This window comes from Acomys minous, assembly GCF_964271855.1.
Source record: "Acomys minous genome assembly, chromosome: 6".
Taxonomy (NCBI): domain Eukaryota; kingdom Metazoa; phylum Chordata; class Mammalia; order Rodentia; family Muridae; genus Acomys; species Acomys minous.
This window is the reverse complement of record NC_140487.1, coordinates 120,098,097-120,117,979: the sequence shown is the minus strand read 5'-3', so window position 1 is coordinate 120,117,979 and position 19,883 is coordinate 120,098,097. Positions and strand designations below refer to the sequence as shown.

General features: G+C 45.0%; 1 protein-coding gene across 1 annotated transcript in view; it reads left to right on the top strand.

Moving 5' to 3' along the window:
• The window catches only part of LOC311599708 (uncharacterized protein), a 44,006-nt gene extending 24,413 nt beyond the window's left edge, over nt 1-19,593 (top strand). Inside the window, exons 5-7 of the mRNA XM_084785709.1 lie at nt 17,227-17,518; nt 17,964-18,542; nt 18,984-19,593. Of these exons, the coding sequence (XP_084641835.1) occupies nt 17,227-17,518; nt 17,964-18,542; nt 18,984-19,545 (1,433 nt within the window). The 3' untranslated portion in view covers nt 19,546-19,593. The remainder of the gene's footprint in view (nt 1-17,226; nt 17,519-17,963; nt 18,543-18,983) is intronic.
• Nucleotides 19,594-19,883: the final 290 nt, after the last annotated feature.

The following is a 19,883-nucleotide window of genomic DNA, read 5'->3' as shown; positions in this document are numbered from 1 at the left end:
AAGACAGAAAGAGCGAGAAGGTAGTTTTACTGGGCCAGTTGTTCAGAGACAGGTTTCAGAGAGAACAAGCTACAGAGATTGAAGCCAGAACCAGTAAGAGAATGAGAAAGATCCAGAAGATCAAAACACATTGCCCGAGTTACTATGAGGCCAAGCAGAGCAATTCACAGACTCCGAAGGGAAGCCAGTTTTTTGTTTTGTTTTTGCTTTGTTTTTTTCTGATACAGGTGTAGCTCCTGCTGTCCTGGAATCACTTTTAGACCAAGGTCCAAGGTGGCCTAGAATTCAGAGAGATCCACCTGCCTCTGCTTCCCAAGTGCTGAGATTACCAGTTTTAATGTGTCAGCTGGGCGAGGAGTTTGAACTGGAAAGGCAGAGTCAATAAGCCAGAGTTTCAGAAAGAGCTACAAAGGGTGAGCTTATTAAGTCTCAAAGGCTTAAAACATCAAAAGCCTAGATAAGACCTGGAGCCTAGAAGCTTCCAGAACTAGGCCTAGATTAGCTGATTGAGGAAATAAGCCTCCAAGGGGACAATTATATCTTGCAAATAAAAGTTACTTTAACAGGTTACCACCATCTGGCTATGCCGCAGCCCCCTGCCCGGCTGTGCCACCACTGCTTGGCCTCCACTGATTTTAAAGCCATATTCTCCTCTCTAGCATATGAAGCCTCTCCAAAGCGCCCTTATTCCCAAAGACCCATCCAATTCCACCCACAGCTTGGCTGAACACATCTGACTGGGAAGGAAGGACCAGGAAGCCTGAAGGCTCAGGCCATGGTTTGATGATGAGTAGACTGCGCTCAACTCTCCAGGCCCTGAAAGAAATAAGAGGAAACACCAGGATCGCATCCTTCCCACTGTGGCCATTCTCCCAGCTGCCCCTGCTGGGAACAATTCATGGAATCTGTGAAATGGGCGTCATCATTAGTTATTGACTTCAGTTGTTGGTTATCACATGGCCTGGTGTGTCAGGGTAGGAGGGCCGCAAGCTTCTGCTCCTCAAGCTACAGAACAGGACAGGGTGGAAAAGAAACACTAAACAGACTCAGCAAACCTTCGGTAGCCATCGCCAAGGGCAGCAAGTGTTGATAAAGCATCAGGAAAGGCGGGACTAAGAGATGGAGATGATAATATACATGTTAGAGTCAGGAAACTCAGTAGTTCAAGGTCATGGTCTCCAAAAAAGTGAAAGACCAGAAAGCACGAAAAATGACATTAAGTATAAAGTGATGTTCACACTTTTAACTTGAACACTGAGACAGGGGAAGCTGACTGCTTCATGGAAGTTGGAGAACATCCTAGTCTCCACAATGAGACCATATACGACCACCAAAGAAAATAAACTTTTTTGTTGTTATAGGAGCTCACCTCTGGCTGTCCTAAAACTTACACTGTAAAGCAGGCTGGCCTTGAATTCAGAGGTCAGCCTGCCTCTTGCACAGCCATGCCAGCCTTAAATTGGCCTAAACACCAGCAGAAGTCTTTAATCCTTTTAATCCCAGCATTCAGTAGGCAACTTCTATTGGTTTAAGACAGACTGACATACAATGCAGTTCCAGGACAGCCAGCAGTACACAGAGAAACCCTGTCAGGAACCCACCCCACCCACCAAGCCGCTCAACAAAGAAAAAGAGCAGCAAAAGGCATTTGAATGACTCATATCTGTAACTTCCCTCAGAGTTTCCTGGGGCTCAGTGCTATCCTGATATTTAGAGTGGGACTGCCTCAGAAATGAACAGATACCGCACACATACTAATTAATGATTTCCTATGAACAACACACCCTGACTCTGATGGGGAGCCAGCCCTCAGGTTGCTGAGGCAGCAGAATCTCTGTGAACTCCAGGCAGGGTTGCACTGGAAATCCTTAGGTCAACAAAGAAATCAGTAAATATAAAAAGATATGAAAAGTACATTGAGGTGAGCTCAAGGCTAGACTCCGCTGTTGAGATGGGACTTACCTGATGTGAATAGGGTAACAGGTCCCCAGATACCTGCATGGGTAGGTGATGACTCCAGGTTCGAAGCCTGGGAGTTTCTGTGGCTGCTCTGACCCTTATATGCCTTTCCACAAAACCCTCCCCTTTGTAGCCACGCCCTCGCACCCAAAGTCAGCAAGCAGTCTGATTCAATACCTGAGTCTCCACCCACTGACTCCTTCTGGGATTTAGATGATGTCTGGGTGGATTGGAGCAGATCCCCACCCAGGAGAAGAACTTAGACTGTAAATGTCTTTGATTCACCTGACTTGATTGGCCTTGGCATCTTGGAGGCTTGCTGCCTCTGTCTGCTAACCTAGGTCAAGCCTAGAAGCTTCGACCCTCCCTACAATCTAATCTACACCGAAGAATTTTTTTTAGCTGCTGAGACTTACAGCTGAATAAAATCGCCCTTTTTAGCTCTTTCTGAGTTCTGGCTGGCTGACTCAACTCAGCTGTTTCGACTCAAAACTTTCCAAGAGGACTGATTGCAACTGGCTTCTTTAAGTTTTTCACTGCATGGCTCTGCTTGGCCTCAAACCAACTCCAGCAATCTGTTCTAATCCGACTCCTTCTCATTCTCTGATTCAACCTGTTTTCACCTGGCTCATTAGCTCTTCAACCTTTGTCTGTGAAATTCTCCTCTTAAATAATGCCTCTGAATTCCGCAGTCTGAACTGCCATGACCTCACCTCCTCTGTACTGTTTCTCAACTCGCTGACTCAACCATACTGCCTGAACAGAACTCAGATCTGCTGGTCTCTGTCTCCTAGGCGCTGGGATTAAAGGCATGTGCCACCACTCCTGGACCTAAGCTCTTCTTTACATGAAACTTGCTCTAAACCAAGCTGGCCTTCAACTCTGAGAGAGGCTTGCCTCTGTCTCCCAGCATTAAACATTTATCTGAATGTCACCTGGATCACATAGACCTACAAGGTCTTTGGATGTGATCGCTTGCCAGGGCAGCCATGTTGTGAATTAAAGTTGTTCTTACACTCAGCCTACTCCAGTTTCCAACAATAGATTGCTGTGTTCTTTCATGCTGCTCACTCCCTCTTTTAAAAAATAAATAAGTTTGAAATGACCCCTGTGGAGTATACTTCCTCCTCTGGTTTTTGTGGACTTTCCAGACACTGTGATTCGGTTATCTTTGATTTTTTAATACTGGGTCTCACCATGTAATGCAAGCCACAGGTGAATTCTAGATGTCCCTGCTTCAGCTGCCATACTGTCACACTGTCAGTGTTCCGCTAACCCTAGCTACACTTGCACGTTCTGAAGCGCGTTCTCACGTTAGCTCCTGCAGAAGTAACACGTCTCAGAATGTAGAGGAGCCGGTAGCATGCGTACTCTTTTTATTCAACACTCCAGACACCACCTCAGCTTCCTCCAGGGGATCTTTCTTCCCTGCTTTTCCTTAGATCCTTGTTTGACAGCCCTGAGGACAGCATCCAGGCCTCTGACATCCTAGGCAGGAGGAGATCATATGGTATTATTTTACAGCAATTTTCACACGAACTATTGGAGCACCAATCTCAGTAAAATACTGATGGTTTATTAGAATGTCCCCCCCAAGTCTCGCCACAGCAAGGGACACAGAGGTCTCGAGAGCCAGACTGTGACATTGGTCTACTTCTATTTTGTTTTGTTTTGTTTGTTTTTTGAGACAGAGTTTCTCTGTGCAGTCTCGGCTGTCCTGGCTTTGTAGACCAGGCTGGCCTCAAACTCACAGCGATCTGCCTGCCTCTGCCTCCTGAGTGCTGGGATTAAAGGTGGGTATGCCACCACACCCGGCCTAAGGCAGGCTTTTTATTAGAAAGAAAAAAAAAAAGTAACCAAGTAACCATGTGGTAAGCAAGGGGGAGGGTAGCATTACTTCATTTTGATTGGCTAAACACAAGAAGAATCAATTTTATTCTGAGCACAATGTTCAGGTAGCTAGACAAAGCATTTAAAGATGATTGGCAGGGCTGGAGAGATGGCTCACAGGTTAAGAGCACTGGCTGTTCTCCCAAAGGTCCTGAGTTCAATTCCCAGCAACCACATGGTGGCTCACAACCATCTATAGTGAGATCTGGTGTCCTCTTCTGGTGTGCAGGTACATGTGCAGGCAAAAAAATGCCATATAAATAATAAAATAAATAAATCATTTAAGACGATTGGCTAGGATATAAGCTTGGGGGCTTTTCAGTTCATCACTGTTCTGGGAGAAAGGAATATAGCAGGGTATTGTGGATTTGTTTTAGTAGAACATAAATCATTAATTCAAGCAGAATGTTTAACAAGTATTGAATTGTAAGTAAAAGGCTGTTCAAGCTCCCAGGCAAGTCGAGCCTGAAAGCCTGAAATTAATCTTACTTTAAGATCAAAATGAAGGGCTGGAGAGATGGCTCAGAGGTTAAGAGCACTGTCTACTCTTTCAAAGGTCCTGAGTTCAATTCCCAGCAACCACATGGTGGTTCACAATCATCTTTAATGTGAAATGATGCCCTCTTCTGGCCTGCAGATGTACATGCAGGCACAGCTCTGTATACATAATAAATAAATCAATCTTTTAAAAATATATCAAAATGGAGATTTGGAGGCAAAGTCGCTTTTGATAGGCTCAAAGCAAGAGCAGGTATTAGCAGAGGAAGCACAGTTACTCTGGGAACTAATGTAGGCCTCAAAGGAAGGACTGTAGAGTTAAAGCAAGTTAAGCAAGGTACAGCAAAGCCAAGCTTGGCATGGCATGCTGTTAATCCCAGCACTCAAGAGGCACACTAGGTAGATCTCCATTTGTTCCAACTGATCCAGGTCTACGTAATGAGTTCCAGTATTAGGATTAAATAATTGATACTTATCCCAAGTACACCATTTTGTTTTCAGACTCCAATTTGATCATGAGGTGAAATTAAGCTGAAGTTCCCAGGCCCAAGGGAAATGGTTAACCACTTTCCTTATTCTTTTTTTCCAAAACCACAATGGTTGCTCCTAACCATGAAAGAACAGGTAGATATGATTCTATAGATATATAAGGTAAAATAGGTATATAAGGTCTTCAAAAACCTTCAGAGTCCTACAGAATATGGCATTTAAAGATATTCTTACTGTATTAAGGGTTCTTTGACAATAAGACAGGTTAACTCCTGGCAACACCCAGCTTACCACAAAGAAGATGATGAATTTCAAAGAATGTCCTTATGGAGATGGCTTTAAATGTGGCAAAAAAAAAAAAGCCACTGGGCAAAATGTCCTTGTTTCTGCCACAGACAGAATTCTTCCTAAAAATGGGCAAGCTTGGATGCAGGCAGAGTTGATAGCCAAACTCTGCCAAGACAGGGTAAGCAAGTCCTCAATAGTTCCTGCCTCACAGATGTGTCTGTCAGATATACTGGGCCAGAAGGCTAAAGAGCCAACGTTATAGAGAGTTTTGGGTGACTGTTCTGGCAGCAAACTATCTCTGTCATTTTTTTTTTCTCCCTTTGGAAGCTGATAACCTGCACTTCCTGCCTAGGCAAGTAATTAATTTTATACCTTCTTAAATCTCTGATAGGGTTCAGGTCCAGATAGGTTAGTTTTACAATTAAGCTTAGTTGTTTAGGGGTTAAGATGTTTTTAGGTCTAGATAGATGTTTTAAGTTGATAGAGATGAGATATGATAGATATTGATCTACATTCAAAATTTTAGACTCACCAAGATAGGAAAGATGTTTTCCTCAAGGTTTCCAAATACAAATAGCCAAAACACTATGAATGTAACATTAACATAATTCCTGATAGTTTTGTGGTTCTTCTTGCTATATCTAGCTTGTTTTACTTATGTATAATAATATAAATGTATATGTAAAAAATAAAAAATATTTTAAAAAGAAAGAATAAATTTTTCTGATTGATGAAAAATATGACTGGTTCTCCATTCCTGCCTTGTTCATTCCCACGCCATCCTATGTGGTCCATGGAACTGATGACATCAAATGTACCAACATTAAGTGACACATCTCAGGGGGGTATGGTAAATCCAGGAGTGCCTTGATAACACACTTCTAAAGAAAGCCATCCTTTGATTTTCACATGATTAACACTGCACACAAGAGTCCTCTCATCCATCTGGATGAGCAGGATGAGGATTCAGTAATCTTCTCCTTCCTCCTTTGGGACTAGAAATCAGTGATTCATCAGGGGACCTGTGACTCAAATGGTCTTTAAAAGCCTTAAGAGTCTCAGACTAGTCACTCCTGCCATAGGCCATCTACAGTGGTGTAGGCTATAGTCATTTGCTGGTTTGAGCTTCCTGCCTTGGACCAAATGTGGTAACTTATGGCTTGCAAAGGAATGCACTCCATCCTCAGCCAGTATCCAGGGATGACAGCATCCAAGGTGATACTCAGAACATCCCATTGTCTTTCCAAATTAACATTATTAGCAAGAGCCTAGATGCTCACACAGAAAAGCACGCACACACACACACACACACACACACACACACACACACACACACGGCTATGAATATTTGTCTCCAGAGGTATTCAACATGTCAGAGATTTGGAAGAGGTTTCTGAGTATGTGTTGCCATTTATCAAGAGGAAATACTGAACTCTGCATCCTAAAAATATTTAAAGTCCTTCTTTGTCATGGAAGACATGGCTAGAAACATTGGAATCCTCATGCCGAGCAAGTATTTATCACCTAGATGGGACCAGAGACCTCAACCACAATCACACATAATTTTCCATCCTCATCTGCTACTATGGAGATCACACATGTGTATCACCAGCCCACTGCCTTTGGTCTTTCTTGTACTTTGTCAGGTAATCCCGGGTGGATCACACATGTCTGGAGGGGCATAATATTTATTTCCTTAACTCACATCATGTTATTCTAGGTAGAAGACATAGACAATCCCACTGTGACTGTTTCTGAGCCCAGCTCTACATCTCCCTTGGCAAGGGTCGATACACAACCAAATCAGCGGGCAGATTATATGAGCAGGAAAACCCAGAGGGCCAAGCAGGAAACGCTTAGTATCACCCAGCACTGTGCCAACCTTGAACTCAATCAGCCCCACCGGGGTCTTCTCTGTGGCCATAGTATTCAGTCTTTCCCCATTTACTCAGCCCCTACCTGCGCCCAAAGAGCCTTTGACCCATGGGGGAATCAGAGGCAGGTGCAGACTGTGCATACAGTTCTGAGGGGTGAGCAGGAATGGGGCAACATGTGGTGTAAGATCTCAAACCCACTGCTTTCCCTTCCTCCAGGGCTTGAGCAGAGACGACCTTTTCTAAATCATGTACACATGCATAACAGTCTGGGTTTACTGAGAACTGGGGAAAGATCTCTGAACTACACCTCCCTCTCTTTCACCTCACTGTTCCCAAGCCACTCCAAAGGCATGCAGATTTCATTGAGAAGGAGTTTCTGAAGGCTTTCCATCTGGCCCAAAACACTTTCAGCAATCCTCTTTCTGACATCATTGCAAATATTATTTAGGGCCACAGTCACTGCTCTGGCAATGTTAGAAACCTTGGATTTCACACATACACACACACACACACACACAGAGAGAGAGAGAGAGAGAGAGAGAGAGAGAGAGAGAGAGAGAGAGAGAGGGAGTATGTGTCTTTCTCAAAGCCAAAGTTCCCTCAAGGGCCTCAGGCAGGTTGATAGGCATCCATTTGAACTGACCTTCCCTGTTATTCTGACCAATCACAACCCCGTACCCCTCCCCGAATTGCCCTCCCATGTGAGGTACAGAAAAGGAGAGGGTAGCCCACACCCTCTTCAAAAATCTCTCATGAGCCTCAAGAGCAAATTAAAGGTCCCACACCCAAACTGTGCTTTGGGTTCAGTCAATGGAGCTATTTGGAATATTGTGTGAAATGGAGGCAATTACTTTTATTCCAAGAGCTTTAGAACCAGGAGCCATGCTCAGTTCTAGCCTTTTCTTTAGGAGAGTGAATATTGAGGACTGACAGTTTGATGTTTCCTGGGATTTAGAGCCAAGTGTTCTCTTCTATAGAATTTCCTCTTTGTCACTTAATAAATCTATAGTCACTTTGAATTAAATATTTTTAAAGGCAGCCTGGAGCTCTTGGTCAGTAGATACAATGTTTGCCCAGCATACCTGAATCCTTGACTGTTGCAACCACAATACTCTATAAAAGGGGAAGGCAGTTCAACTTCAGACCTCAAGAGGCAGAGGCAGAACACTCAGGGTTTCATGTCACTTAGCTACACATGGAGTTCTAAGTTAGGCTGGGCTAAATGTGATTTGATGCTTGAAAATAACTACAGCAGCCACTGGGTGGTATGCCTCCCTCTCCTCTCTTTAATCTGAGCACTCAGGAGACAGAGACAGGAAGATCTATATGAGAGGCCACCCTACTCTACAGAGGTAGTTCCACGACAGCCACAGCTACACAGAGAAACTGTCTCAAAACAAAACAAAACAAAAAAAAGTCCAGGCACTGTGACACACACCAGTAATCATAGCACTTGGAGGCAGAGGCAGGCATATCTTCGTGAGTTTGATCTTCAGGCTAGTCTACAAAGTGGATGAAGGCCAACCAAGGCCAAACAGAGAAACCCTGTTTCAAAAAGCCAAAAGCCAAAACCCAAAAACAATAGTGAAAAAAAGAAAGGAAGGAAGAAAAAAAGAAAAGAACCACAGTAAACAAATAAACAAACAAACAAAAACCAGAAGACGACATGAGAGACTGGCCAGCCTGGGTGAGATGGGATGTCTCGATGAGGGTGAGTGACTTACGTGACCTGGACACTGGGAACAGGTGCTCTCATCCCAGCAAGGACAGGCAGGCTAAGAGTGTCTTGTCAGGTCGTTCTAAGTCTTATGTCCCCTTTGCCCTCACTCCTTCCCATTGAAGTCCCACTTCTTAGCCAAAATCTGTCACCGAATTGGATGATGGAACACCCACACATTCAATCCTATTTGGGCTTTAACATCTGGGGATTCAGTGAATCAGATGCGGTGATGGTCAAAGTCCCAGACCCATCCATGCCACTTTACCACAAAGTCTGAACTCTGGGATAGGTTGTCAAACAACAACAACAATGGTGGTGGTGATGATGATGATGATGATGATGATGATGATGATGATGATAAAATTATTGTGGTTGTTGTTGTTGAATTTTTTTCCCATATAAGGGTGCACACTGTAGCTGAGGCCAATCTGGAACTGACTATGTTACCTGTGCTGACCTGTAAGTCTCAGTAATCCCCCTGCCTCAGTAGAGATTATGGAACAAAGTATGTTCATTTATAGACCTCCATGTAGGAAGGAGAATGATCTGACAATGGCAAAAATAAGGACCCATTCCCAGAGTCACTGCATATCATCTTCCTTTCTTCCATCCTCTCTCTCTCTCTCTCTCTCTCTCTCTCTCTCTCTCTCTCTCTCTCTCTCTCTCTCTCTCTCTTCTCCCCACAACTGTACCATATCTGCCTATGATGGAACCATTACCATAATGAGGCAAAACAAAGCTGGGTTGCCATGTGTATGTGAAGTCTGTTAGTGGTTCTGCCGCCAAGGAATCACGCTGGTGTTGAAAAGCCAAGCATTGACCTACAGATGCAGGGAAGGGAGGCCTCTGGATCTCCCAGAGAGGAAGACTGTGTCTGCTCCCATCCTCCAGTCTTGCTTGATTGTCAGTAAAACTAAGAGGCTGAACTTTAACCTGTCCTGGCCCCAACTGCAATGGAGAGAGCAGCACACTGGGTCCCTAGATGACATTACCTGTGCTGGACTTGTGGTGGACAAGTTGTGGGTTCAAAGAGACTGAGAGGAGAGGAGAGGAAGATGTGCGATTTATATCCTGTGGTAGCCACCACAAACAAACAAACAAACAAATAAACAAGCAGACTCACCACACACATAAATCACTTCATGTAGTTCATTTCAACAAAAAACCAACCCCAGCTGTCTGAGGAGCTGACTCTGTGACCCCAGCAAATGGGGGCTGAGACAGGGTTTGCTGACATCCGGTTATCATCCTGAGGACATGGGGATGGCCAATTCCTTCCAGCCTGAGCTACTTGGTCATTTATAGGCCAATCTAGCCAACATACGAAAAAGAGCCTCAAAAATGGAGAAGCACAATTTAGCAGGAACAAAACAACAACAACAACAAAAACAAAACAAAAAACCAAACCAGTTTTTATTTTAAGGCAAAGATTCATTTTTGACCAAACCTCATCTCCACTCTGTTCACCAGAAGAGACACAATGAGAACACTCCTTGTGACATCTGAAGTCTAGTGTTTCCTATGGACACTGGCTTGTTTGGGTGAGATGGGGTGTCCTGATAATGGTCAGTGACTTCCCTGACATGGACACTGGTGTCAGGTCCTCCAACCCCAGCAGGAACAGTCAGTCACTCCAGGCTCCGAAGCTCGGAGTCTTGTGTAGCCTTTCTCACCCTTAGATCCCCTTTCTCCTCACACCTGTCCTTTAACCTCACCTCTCAGATGTAAGCTGCCCCCTGATTGAGTGATGGAGCACCTGCCCATTTCACTGTTTGTGGGATTTTGCAACTGCAGCTTGAGTGAGTCAGAAGCTCCTTTATACATGAAGGAATGTATAAAACTGGAGATTATGGTCAAGATCACAAGCCCACCCATGATACTTTACAAACTCTGAGCTCTGGGATTCATTGTCTTACTTTTTTTTTTTTTTTGGTTTTTTTGAGACAGGGTTTCTCTGTGTAGCCTTGGCTATTCTGGACTCACTTTGTAGTCCAGGCTGGTCTCGAACTCACAGCGATCCGCCTGCCTCTGCCTCCCAAGCGCTGGGATTAAAGGCGTGCGCCACCATGCCCGGCTTCATTGTCTTACTTACATTATTATATTTGCATTTTTTTCCTTCTAAGCAATTTTTTTTACATATAAATGTTACATTCATAGTGATTTGGCTATTTGAGTTTTTTTGTTTTTGTTTTTGTTTTGTTTGTTTTTTTTGAGACAAGGTTTCTCTATGTAGCCTTGGCTGTCCTGGACTCACTTTTTAGACCAGGCTGGCCTTGAACTCACAGTGATCTGCCTGCCTCTGCCTCCCAAGGGCTGGGATTAAAGGTGTGCACCCCCACCGCCTGGCCTGATTTGGCTATTTGTATTTGGCAAACTTGAAGTAAACATCTTTCCAATCTTGTTGGGTCTAAATTTCTGAATGAAGATCAATATCTGTCATAGCTCGTCTCCATCAACCTAAAACATCTATCTTGATCCAAAAATATCTCAAACCCTAACCCACCAAGCTCAACTGAAAGACTAAACTATCTGGTCTTCAACCCCATCAGAGACTTGAGAAGGAATAAAACTTCTGAGTGAACCAGAAGTGCAGGTTAGCAGCTTCTGAAATGAAAAATAAATTATTGAGACAGTTTACTGCCTGAACAGTCACCCAACACTCTCTATAACGTTGGAGCATCTTACTCTATACCACAGGCCGATCTGGAACCTGCCTGACAAGGACAGGAGGACGGATGAAGTGGGGTCTTTCCTTCCTACTTTGCATATTACTTTGAGCCAAGTTAGCACTCCGCCTTGGCCTCTGAGGACCTGAGTTGAAATGCTTTGTTGTCTAAAAGGCGGCCCAGTGCTCTCCCTCAAGACAGGGTGGTATTGGATGCTTTATGCTACCATGAAGGAGCAGGAGAGCCCAGTGGTCATCCCGGTCTGCTGGAGAAGGACTCTCAGGGAGTGAAAGAAAGTCTAGAATTATAACCAGAGTTTCTGAACAACTGGAAGACAGCTGTGGACCAACCAGAATTCTCCCATGTCCAGAAGAGACAAAGCCATGGCCAAGAACTGACTGTATTAATGGGAGAATCCTGTTCAAAGTTAGCCAGGTGAGACGGTGCATGCCTCTAACCTCAGCACAGGGTAAGGCAGAGGCAGGAGAGCTATACCGAGTTCCAGGTTAAGCCTGGACCATTGTATAGGGGCTTTTTCTCTGGAGAGACTTAATTTTATGCCTCAAATTAAAATGTAAACTGTGCAGTGGTGGCACACAACCTTAGTCCCAGCCCTTGGGAGGCAGAGGGAGGCCGACCTGAGTTCAAGGGGAGCCTGGCCTTAGAATGAGATCTAAAATACTCAGAGCTACACAAAGACACCCTGTTTCTAAAGAAATAATAGTAAAAAAACAACAACAATTATCATGTCATGAAGATCTCGATATTCCATCGATCTGGGGCCAGCCTCATCTACAGTGTGAGTTCTAGCCAGGGCTGTTTCTCTCGAATAACAACAGACACAAACAAACAACACTGCATTTACAATCAAAACCAATGTCTTCAATCAGTTCATCTTTTTAAAAAAGATTTATTTACTTATTATGTGTGCAGTGTTCTGCCTGCATGTACACCTGCAGGCCAGAAGAGGGCACCAGGTATTGTTATAGATGGTTGCGAGTGACCATGTGGATGCTGAGAATTGAACTCAGGACCTCGGGGAGAGCAGACAGTGCTCCTTACCTCTGATCCATCTCTTGTGCCCCAATTGTTTCATCCTAAGAGACTCTCAAATCGAGCTCTTATGTCCCAGCTCCTGGTGAATGAATCTGGATCTTGTTGGGGACAATAAGCCATATGGGCAATGTTCAGCCATTTTGTCCAAGTCTGCACCTTTAAGTCTCTGTCTTTCCCAGAGCTTGCCTTTCACCAGAAACTAGCTGACCCTGTTATGAGTCAACAGTTAAGGACAGATAGGGATGGAGTGACCCTGTTGTGAGTCAGCAGTTAGACTAAAGACAGATAGGGATGGAGCGACCCTGTTGTGAGTCAGCAGTTAGACTAAAGACAGATGAAGACAAAGCAGGATGCCCTGTGTGGCAGGACATTATGACCCTGCCTGGAATTCCCTATGTTTTGAGAAAGGTCTACAGTTTGGTTGCTATAGCAATATGCTCCCCTGCCTTCTTACTTATAAAAGCTGCTGCCTGACTAATAAAGTTTGAGAGTTTGATCAATCAGACTTGCTCTCCTTCTTTGTGTCTTGCATTTCAACAGGTGAACTTCCTCCCGAATTTTAGTCAAACCCCACAGGTCGGGACAGGATCTGATGAAGGACCCAGGTGAGGGGAAGTTACTAACAGTTGATGGGGGCTGATAACAAGAAGCTAAGTCCAGGGCCAGGCAGTGAGTCTGGGCTTCGGGACTCCCAAAGTCTTCTCTGACTCTGAAGCAGTTAAACACCTTTCCCTCACAACTCTGCCTCCCAACCAGCAACTGCCATGTACTGGGTGCTTCGGTCCCACCAGATAATATATACCGTTTTTCCAGTGTCTAGATTAACAGAGTTCCTTTTGTGAAAACCAGAAAACCTACGACCAGCTTGAAAGTCCTGACCCTGATGGTTTACTAAATCACTGTCCAGCACTGAGTTTTATTAGCACACTAGCTATGTGCTTCCTTCTGGTTTCATTTTTGAGACAGGGTCTTGCTCTACAGTTTAGATTGATTTGAAACTACAACTCCTGGCAGCTCTATTTCCCCAGCCTCCCTTCTAATAGGATTATTCCCACACCTGGATGAGTTTTACTCACCTTTGGCCCACGTGGTTCTGAGTGTGAGTCGGGTTGGTGTTAGTGTGTCCCTGACAATGGACATACAATCTCCTAATGAAATCCCCCAAAGACCTTGTGACAACCATCTTGCCCCGTCTGTGAAATCTGGCCCTTAATAAACAGATGAGTTGGATGCTCTGTCAGTCCTCTGCTGAGTTAGCTACTCAGAAGGCTGAGGCAGCAGGATGGCTTGGGAGGGGTGCTGGGGGTGTAACAGGGATGGAAGAATGTTTGCCTAAAGTCACAAACCCTGGGGTCCCTCCCTCCAGCATTGCATGAACTAGACACTTTGGGGTGTGCCTGTCACCCAGGAACTCAAGATATTGAGAAATGAGAATTAGAAGTTCAAGGTCATCTTTGGCTGTCTAGCAAGTTTGAAGCCAGCCTGGGCTGTAAAAAGATAAAATCTCAAAACCTTTCTAAACCTGTGTCATGGAGAGAGAATTGCCCCTTGGATCTTTGTCAGAAAAGGGTGTTTCAGAGGTGTCCAGCCCAGCACAATAAGTAGCAAAAAGGAAATCAAGACTGGGAACTGAGGCAGCCGTGGTCCCCCACACTTTAATACCAGCATCTAGGAGGGAGAAGCAGCAAATCTCGGTGGTTTTGAGGCCATCCTTGTGTACATAAGTTTCTGGACAGCCAGAGATTCATGGTACGACCCTGTCTCACAAACAGACTGGGCTTTGAGACAGGATGCTGCCTCATACTGACGTCAACATGGGTCACAAATGGTATTGTCATTTCCTTGAGCCTAGCTTGTGCAAATTAACAAAACAAAGAAATAGCCAAGCATGAGTGTGCACACCTTTAATGTCAATGCTGCAGTAGCCGAAGAAACTGGTCTCTATGTGTTCAGGGCCAGACAGGTTTCCATGGCAACTTATAAGCCAAGCAGGTGTACATGGTGAGACCCTGTCTTCATAAGTACTTGTGGGCTGGATAGATGGCCCAGGTGCTTAGAGCACAGACTGCACTTTAGAGACCCTGTGCTCAATTCCCAGCACCATATTAGGTGGCTCATAACGACCTGAAACTACAGATGCAGAGAGATCCTATTCCTCTGCGCTTCCTGGGCAATTTCATCCCTGTGAACATTTCTCATCACAGACATACATACATTAAGTAACTAAAAATAATATTTAAAAAAACCTTTAAAGGCTGAAGTAAGGGGAACTCTCCCCACATAGGTTTAATAAATAAACACATAAATATTTAGGCACTAAAATTAAATAAAGATGATACATAAACAGTATTTTGTTTATGCACAGAAGACTGAAACAATCTTGTGATTAAATGTCCACAGAGCTTTTTATTTATGAAATGTTTTTAAAATATTTATTTTTTTGTTTATTTGTTTACTCCCTGTGAACTGGTTGCTTGCTCTGCCTCTTGACCTATGGTTGACTTTATTTAATCTTTAATGTATACACTCTCTGTGAGTTAAGCACCAACCTGGTCTACAAAGTGAGTCCAGGTTAGCCAGGGTTTGTAACACAGAGAAACCCTGTCTCCAAAAAACAGAAACAAAAACAAAGAAAACCACTTCCCTCTCCCCAAAACCTCAGTGAGTTGTGGAAGCTCATAACACTTCTCAGGACAGTTTGAGGCAGGAGGATTTCAGGGAGTTGGAGTCCAATCTAGCCAAAAACCTGAATCCCAACTAACATTAGGTACACCATAAAAACCATTAGAATTTCTTTTTTTCTTTTCTTTCTTTTTTTTCCCTTTTTTGGATTTTCAAGACAGTTTCTCTGTGTAGCCTTGGCTGTCCTAGCCTCTCTTTGTAGACCAGGCTGGCCTCATCCTCACATTGCTCCACCTACCTCTGCCTCCAGAGTGCTGGGATTAAAAGCGTATGCACCAGGCCCAGCTATTTTTATTTTTGAAGACCACAAATCCATAGCTAACAATCCAGTGTGTGTTACTTGGGTCAATGAATGAGTGTGTAACTATTTATTGTTCTAGATCCAATCCACCTAGCCACCCTCTAAATCACAAAAGGGGTTAGTGGGTGGGGACTCAATTATTGAATCACACTGCAGACTTTGGATAGGGGGCGTGGCTACCAAGGGGAGGGGTTTGTGGAAAGATATCTGAGGGTCAGAGCAGCCAGAGAAACCCTCAGGCTTGGAGCCTGGAGTCACCTGGGGGTCACTACCTACCTTTCATAAGACCTGTTACCCTATTCAGATCAGGTAAATCCCTTAGCTCCATCAAGACACCCCATCTCACCCAGCAGAGTCTATAGCCTTCATTCACCTCACTGTATCATTATATTTTTTTAGTTTACTGATTTTTTTTTTTGTATAAGGCTTTTCTACATAACCCTGCCTGGCTGGTAAGTCACAGAAATTCTGCTGCCTCAGCAACCTGAGAGCTAGCTCTCCATCAGAACCAGTGTGTGTTGTTCATGTCATTATTGGAGTCTCTGTATAGATTCTGCTTATTTTTGAGACAGTCCCACTCTGAAGATCAGGGGGACCTTGAACTCCAGGACCTTCTCAGGGGAGTTAGATATGAGTCATTCAAATGCCTTGACTGTGGTGGGGGGTTTTTATGGGGTGGGGGTCAACACAGGGTTGCCCTGTGTGGACCAGACTTTCTTGAACTCTTAGAAATGGCTTCCTGAATGCTGGTCTTCAAAGGATTAAAGCCTTGTGCCGCCGCCGCCTTGCTTCTGCTGATCTTTGGGCCAATTTAAGCCTAGCACGGTTGTGCAAGAGGCAGGCTGATCTCTGTCAGTCCTCCGCCAGACTAGTCTACATACAATGCAAGTTCCAGAACAGCCAGTGGTGAGATCCTATAACAGCAACAAAAGTTCTTTTTTCCTTTGGTGGTCTACACGTGGTCTCATGGGGGAAGACCAAGATGTTCTCAGACTTGCATAAAGCAATGCTTCCATTCTCTCAGTGTTCAAGTTAAAAGTGTAAGCATTATTTGACACCTAACTTCAAATGTCATGCTCTTTTTGTCTTCTACTAGTGTTTGGAGTGCTGAGGTAGTAACCTACCATGACCTTGAACTACTGACTTTCCTGACTCTAACATGTAAATGGTCATCTCCATCTCTTAGTCCCACCTTTCCTGATGCTTTATAAACACTTGCTGACCTTGGCGATGGCTACTGAAGGTTTGCTGAGTCTGTTTAGTGTTTCTTTTCTACCCTGTCCTGCTCTGTAGCTTGAGGAGCACAAGCTTGCAGTCCTCCCGCCCTGAAACGCAAGGTCATGTGATAACCAACAACTGGAGCCAATGACTAACGATGGTGATTTCATGATGCCCTAAAGTGCCCGAAGCAGGGTCAGCTGGGAGAATGGGGACTATGGGAAGGTGGGGGACCAGTTGTTTGCTTTTATTTCTTTGAGGGCCTGAGAGTTGAGCTGGGCTGAGCCTCGGGCTTCATAGGTGATCCCTTCTCAGTAGAATGTTTTCACCCAAGCTGTGGTTTCAATCGGCTAGGGATATTTGGAAAAGACCATGATTTGGAGAGGCTAAACACACCAGAGAGAAGTGTGGCTTTAAAACCAACAGATAGTGATCAAAACAGAAAAACTTAGACCTCCACCACCACCACAGCAGTGATCCTGCCCAGAGCGGTCCTTGTATGGGATGAGTAAAGGCTTTCTAAGTTTTCTGCATGGTTGTCTTCGCTTCTGTTTCCCCAGGATCACCATCCCTGAAAACCAGGCTCAATGGCCAGCCAGGCCCTACCCACACTCCAGCAGCTGGCAAGACAGCGTCTGGTGAGGGAGGAGGCCTTGGCCATTTCCACTTTGGAGAAGCTGCCCATGAAACTGTTCCCAGCGCTGTTTGAAGAGGCCTTCGCTGGCAGATGGACAACAACACTGAAGGCTATGGTGCCTGCCTGGCCTTTCCCGTGCCTCCCTGCAGGAGCGCTGATAGAGAAGCCCCACCTGGAGACTCTGAAGGCTCTGCTTGAGGGACTAGATGTGATGACTGCCCAGAAGGTTCCTTCTGAGTAAGCAGGACCCATATGGGATGGAGGAAGGCTTTGTGGGTGCAGAGAAGGAATAACAAAGCATTTGGGCAAAGGTGGATCAGAGGCTTTTGACAGCAGCAGCTTAGAGGCTTGTAAGAGGCCTGGGCTCTGCCTCAGCCATCTGGGCAAATAATGGCAAATATAGAGGCTACAGCTGTGTAGACACAGCCACTGAGGAATAAGCCTGCCTCTGCTTTCCTCACAGCCATGAGTGAATGGAGGAGAGAGAAAGGGCTACAGCTGCTTCTCTCAATAAGATTCCTTTTGAAGCAAGCACGAGACCCTAGGATTGATACTAGCCATAGGGGGAAAGCTAAGGTTTGGGGGGGGGGGACAGAGCTAATGGGCAAGTGGGGGGAGGTGGCAAGACGTGGACTGTAAGATGTTTCTTGTCTTCTGATAACCCTGCCCATTTTACCAACAGGAAGTCGAACTTCAGAGTACTCGATCTGAGGGATGTGCCCCATGACTTCTGGAGCATATGGGCTACTGAGTCCTACGAAGGTGACTGCTCAGTGCCAGTCACAACACAGGAGCAGGCAGTAAAGACTTGTCCTGCCTCTGGGGAGGAGACACGTCTTATGGTGGTGACGGAATTTAAAATCATGAAGAAAGGCTTCAACGAGTGTGATGAATACCTGTTGGAGTGGGCCCAGGCGAGAAGAAATGTCATTCATCTGTGCTGTAATAAGCTGAGGAGCTGGAACTCGACTTTACACCTTGCCTCGTCTATCTGGGGCCAGGTGAATCTAGGCTGTATTCAGGAGCTGCAGCTGAGTGAGTGGTGTTTGGAATTCATACAAGATATTGAGTCTCACCTGAGGACCGTGACAAATCTCCACAAGCTTGTGCTAGAGGAAATTAGGAACTCCTACAACCGTGCTACTTCTGTGGAGAGTACTGTAAAGGTTTTGGCTTCTACTGTATTCAGAGCCCAACATATCCGGTATCTCTGTCTAAATGATCTCTGTTTACTAAGGAACAACCTTGAAAAGTTGTTCAGGTAAGGAAGAATGGAGCCGATCCTCCAGACCATAGAGAACATGTATCTTTGCCTTTCCAGGCTAGCAGGTCCTTGATGGTCAGGCCACTGGAAAACTAGCAGTGTTAGAGACATAGCATATCTGAGCAGGTGAGCTCTGTGCTCAGATATGTGTGACCAAGTACTTGCATGCCTCTAAAGGCTCGTGTATGAAAGGTTGTTTTTGGCCCAGAAAGGGGGATGAAAAGATGGGAAATGTGTGACACTGGGTTTGAAGGTGGAAGAATGGGACACAGCTATGATGGGGAACAGATCAGGGGACTCATAGGACACTCCTAGGGTGACGCTGAATCCATCACATGGACAGACTAGATTTGGGACAAGTGTTACCTGCTCTGCTTTCAAACCCACCAATCCTCTCCAATATCACTTGGCAGAACTAACCTCTTGGTCTCTCCCTAGGAATCTGGACACCCGCTTGGAGACGCTGTCAATTGCTTCCTGCTGGCTCTCACAGGCAGACTTGGATTACCTGGCCCATTGGCCGAACATTTGTGAGCTCAAACATCTGAACCTGAGAGATTTTATACCTGAATCGTGCCCCGAGCTTCTTGGAGTTCTCCTCGAGCGAGTGGCAAGTACCCTGCAAACCCTGGACCTGGAGCAGTGTGGCCTGAACGACTGTCATTTCAATGCCATTTTGCCTGCCCTGAGCCACTGCTCCCACCTCACAAAAATCAATTTCTATTATAATAATATCTCTCTGGTGGTCCTGAAGAAACTTCTACATCACACAGCCAAGCTCAGCCAGCTGACTGAGGAGCTGTACCCTGCCCCTCGGGAATGCTATGAGGAAGTCATCATACTTAGAGACAGATTTGAGCAACTTTGTCCAGAGCTGCTAAACATACTCAGGGCCCAGAGGCAGCCCAAGGCAGTCTCTTTGGCAATTCCCTGTTTTCAGTGTGGCCATTCCTGTTACTATGACTTGGAGGCCAGATTTTGCCTTTGTCAGCAAGTGTAGGATAAGGTTGCTTGTGGTACGAGGAATGAAAGCCTAGTATGGGTGGGTATCTGCACTGTGTGTGTCATCAGTTGCACGTAATAAATATGGTGAGTTTTTGTTCCCAGCATTTCAATTCTCATTTCTCTGTATAAACTAATAATAACTTATAACCAACTCCTGATGAAAATAAGCATCTGTAGCCCAAGAGAGCAAACAGAAACCTACCCAGCTCCGCCCCCTAAAGGAAATGGGACATCCTTCTCTTAAGGTTTCTTCAGCCTGCTTTAGGGCAAACAATATCTTTGAAGAGGCCCAAATAAAATTGGGGAAAATGGTTAAACAAGCCAGGGTTAGCA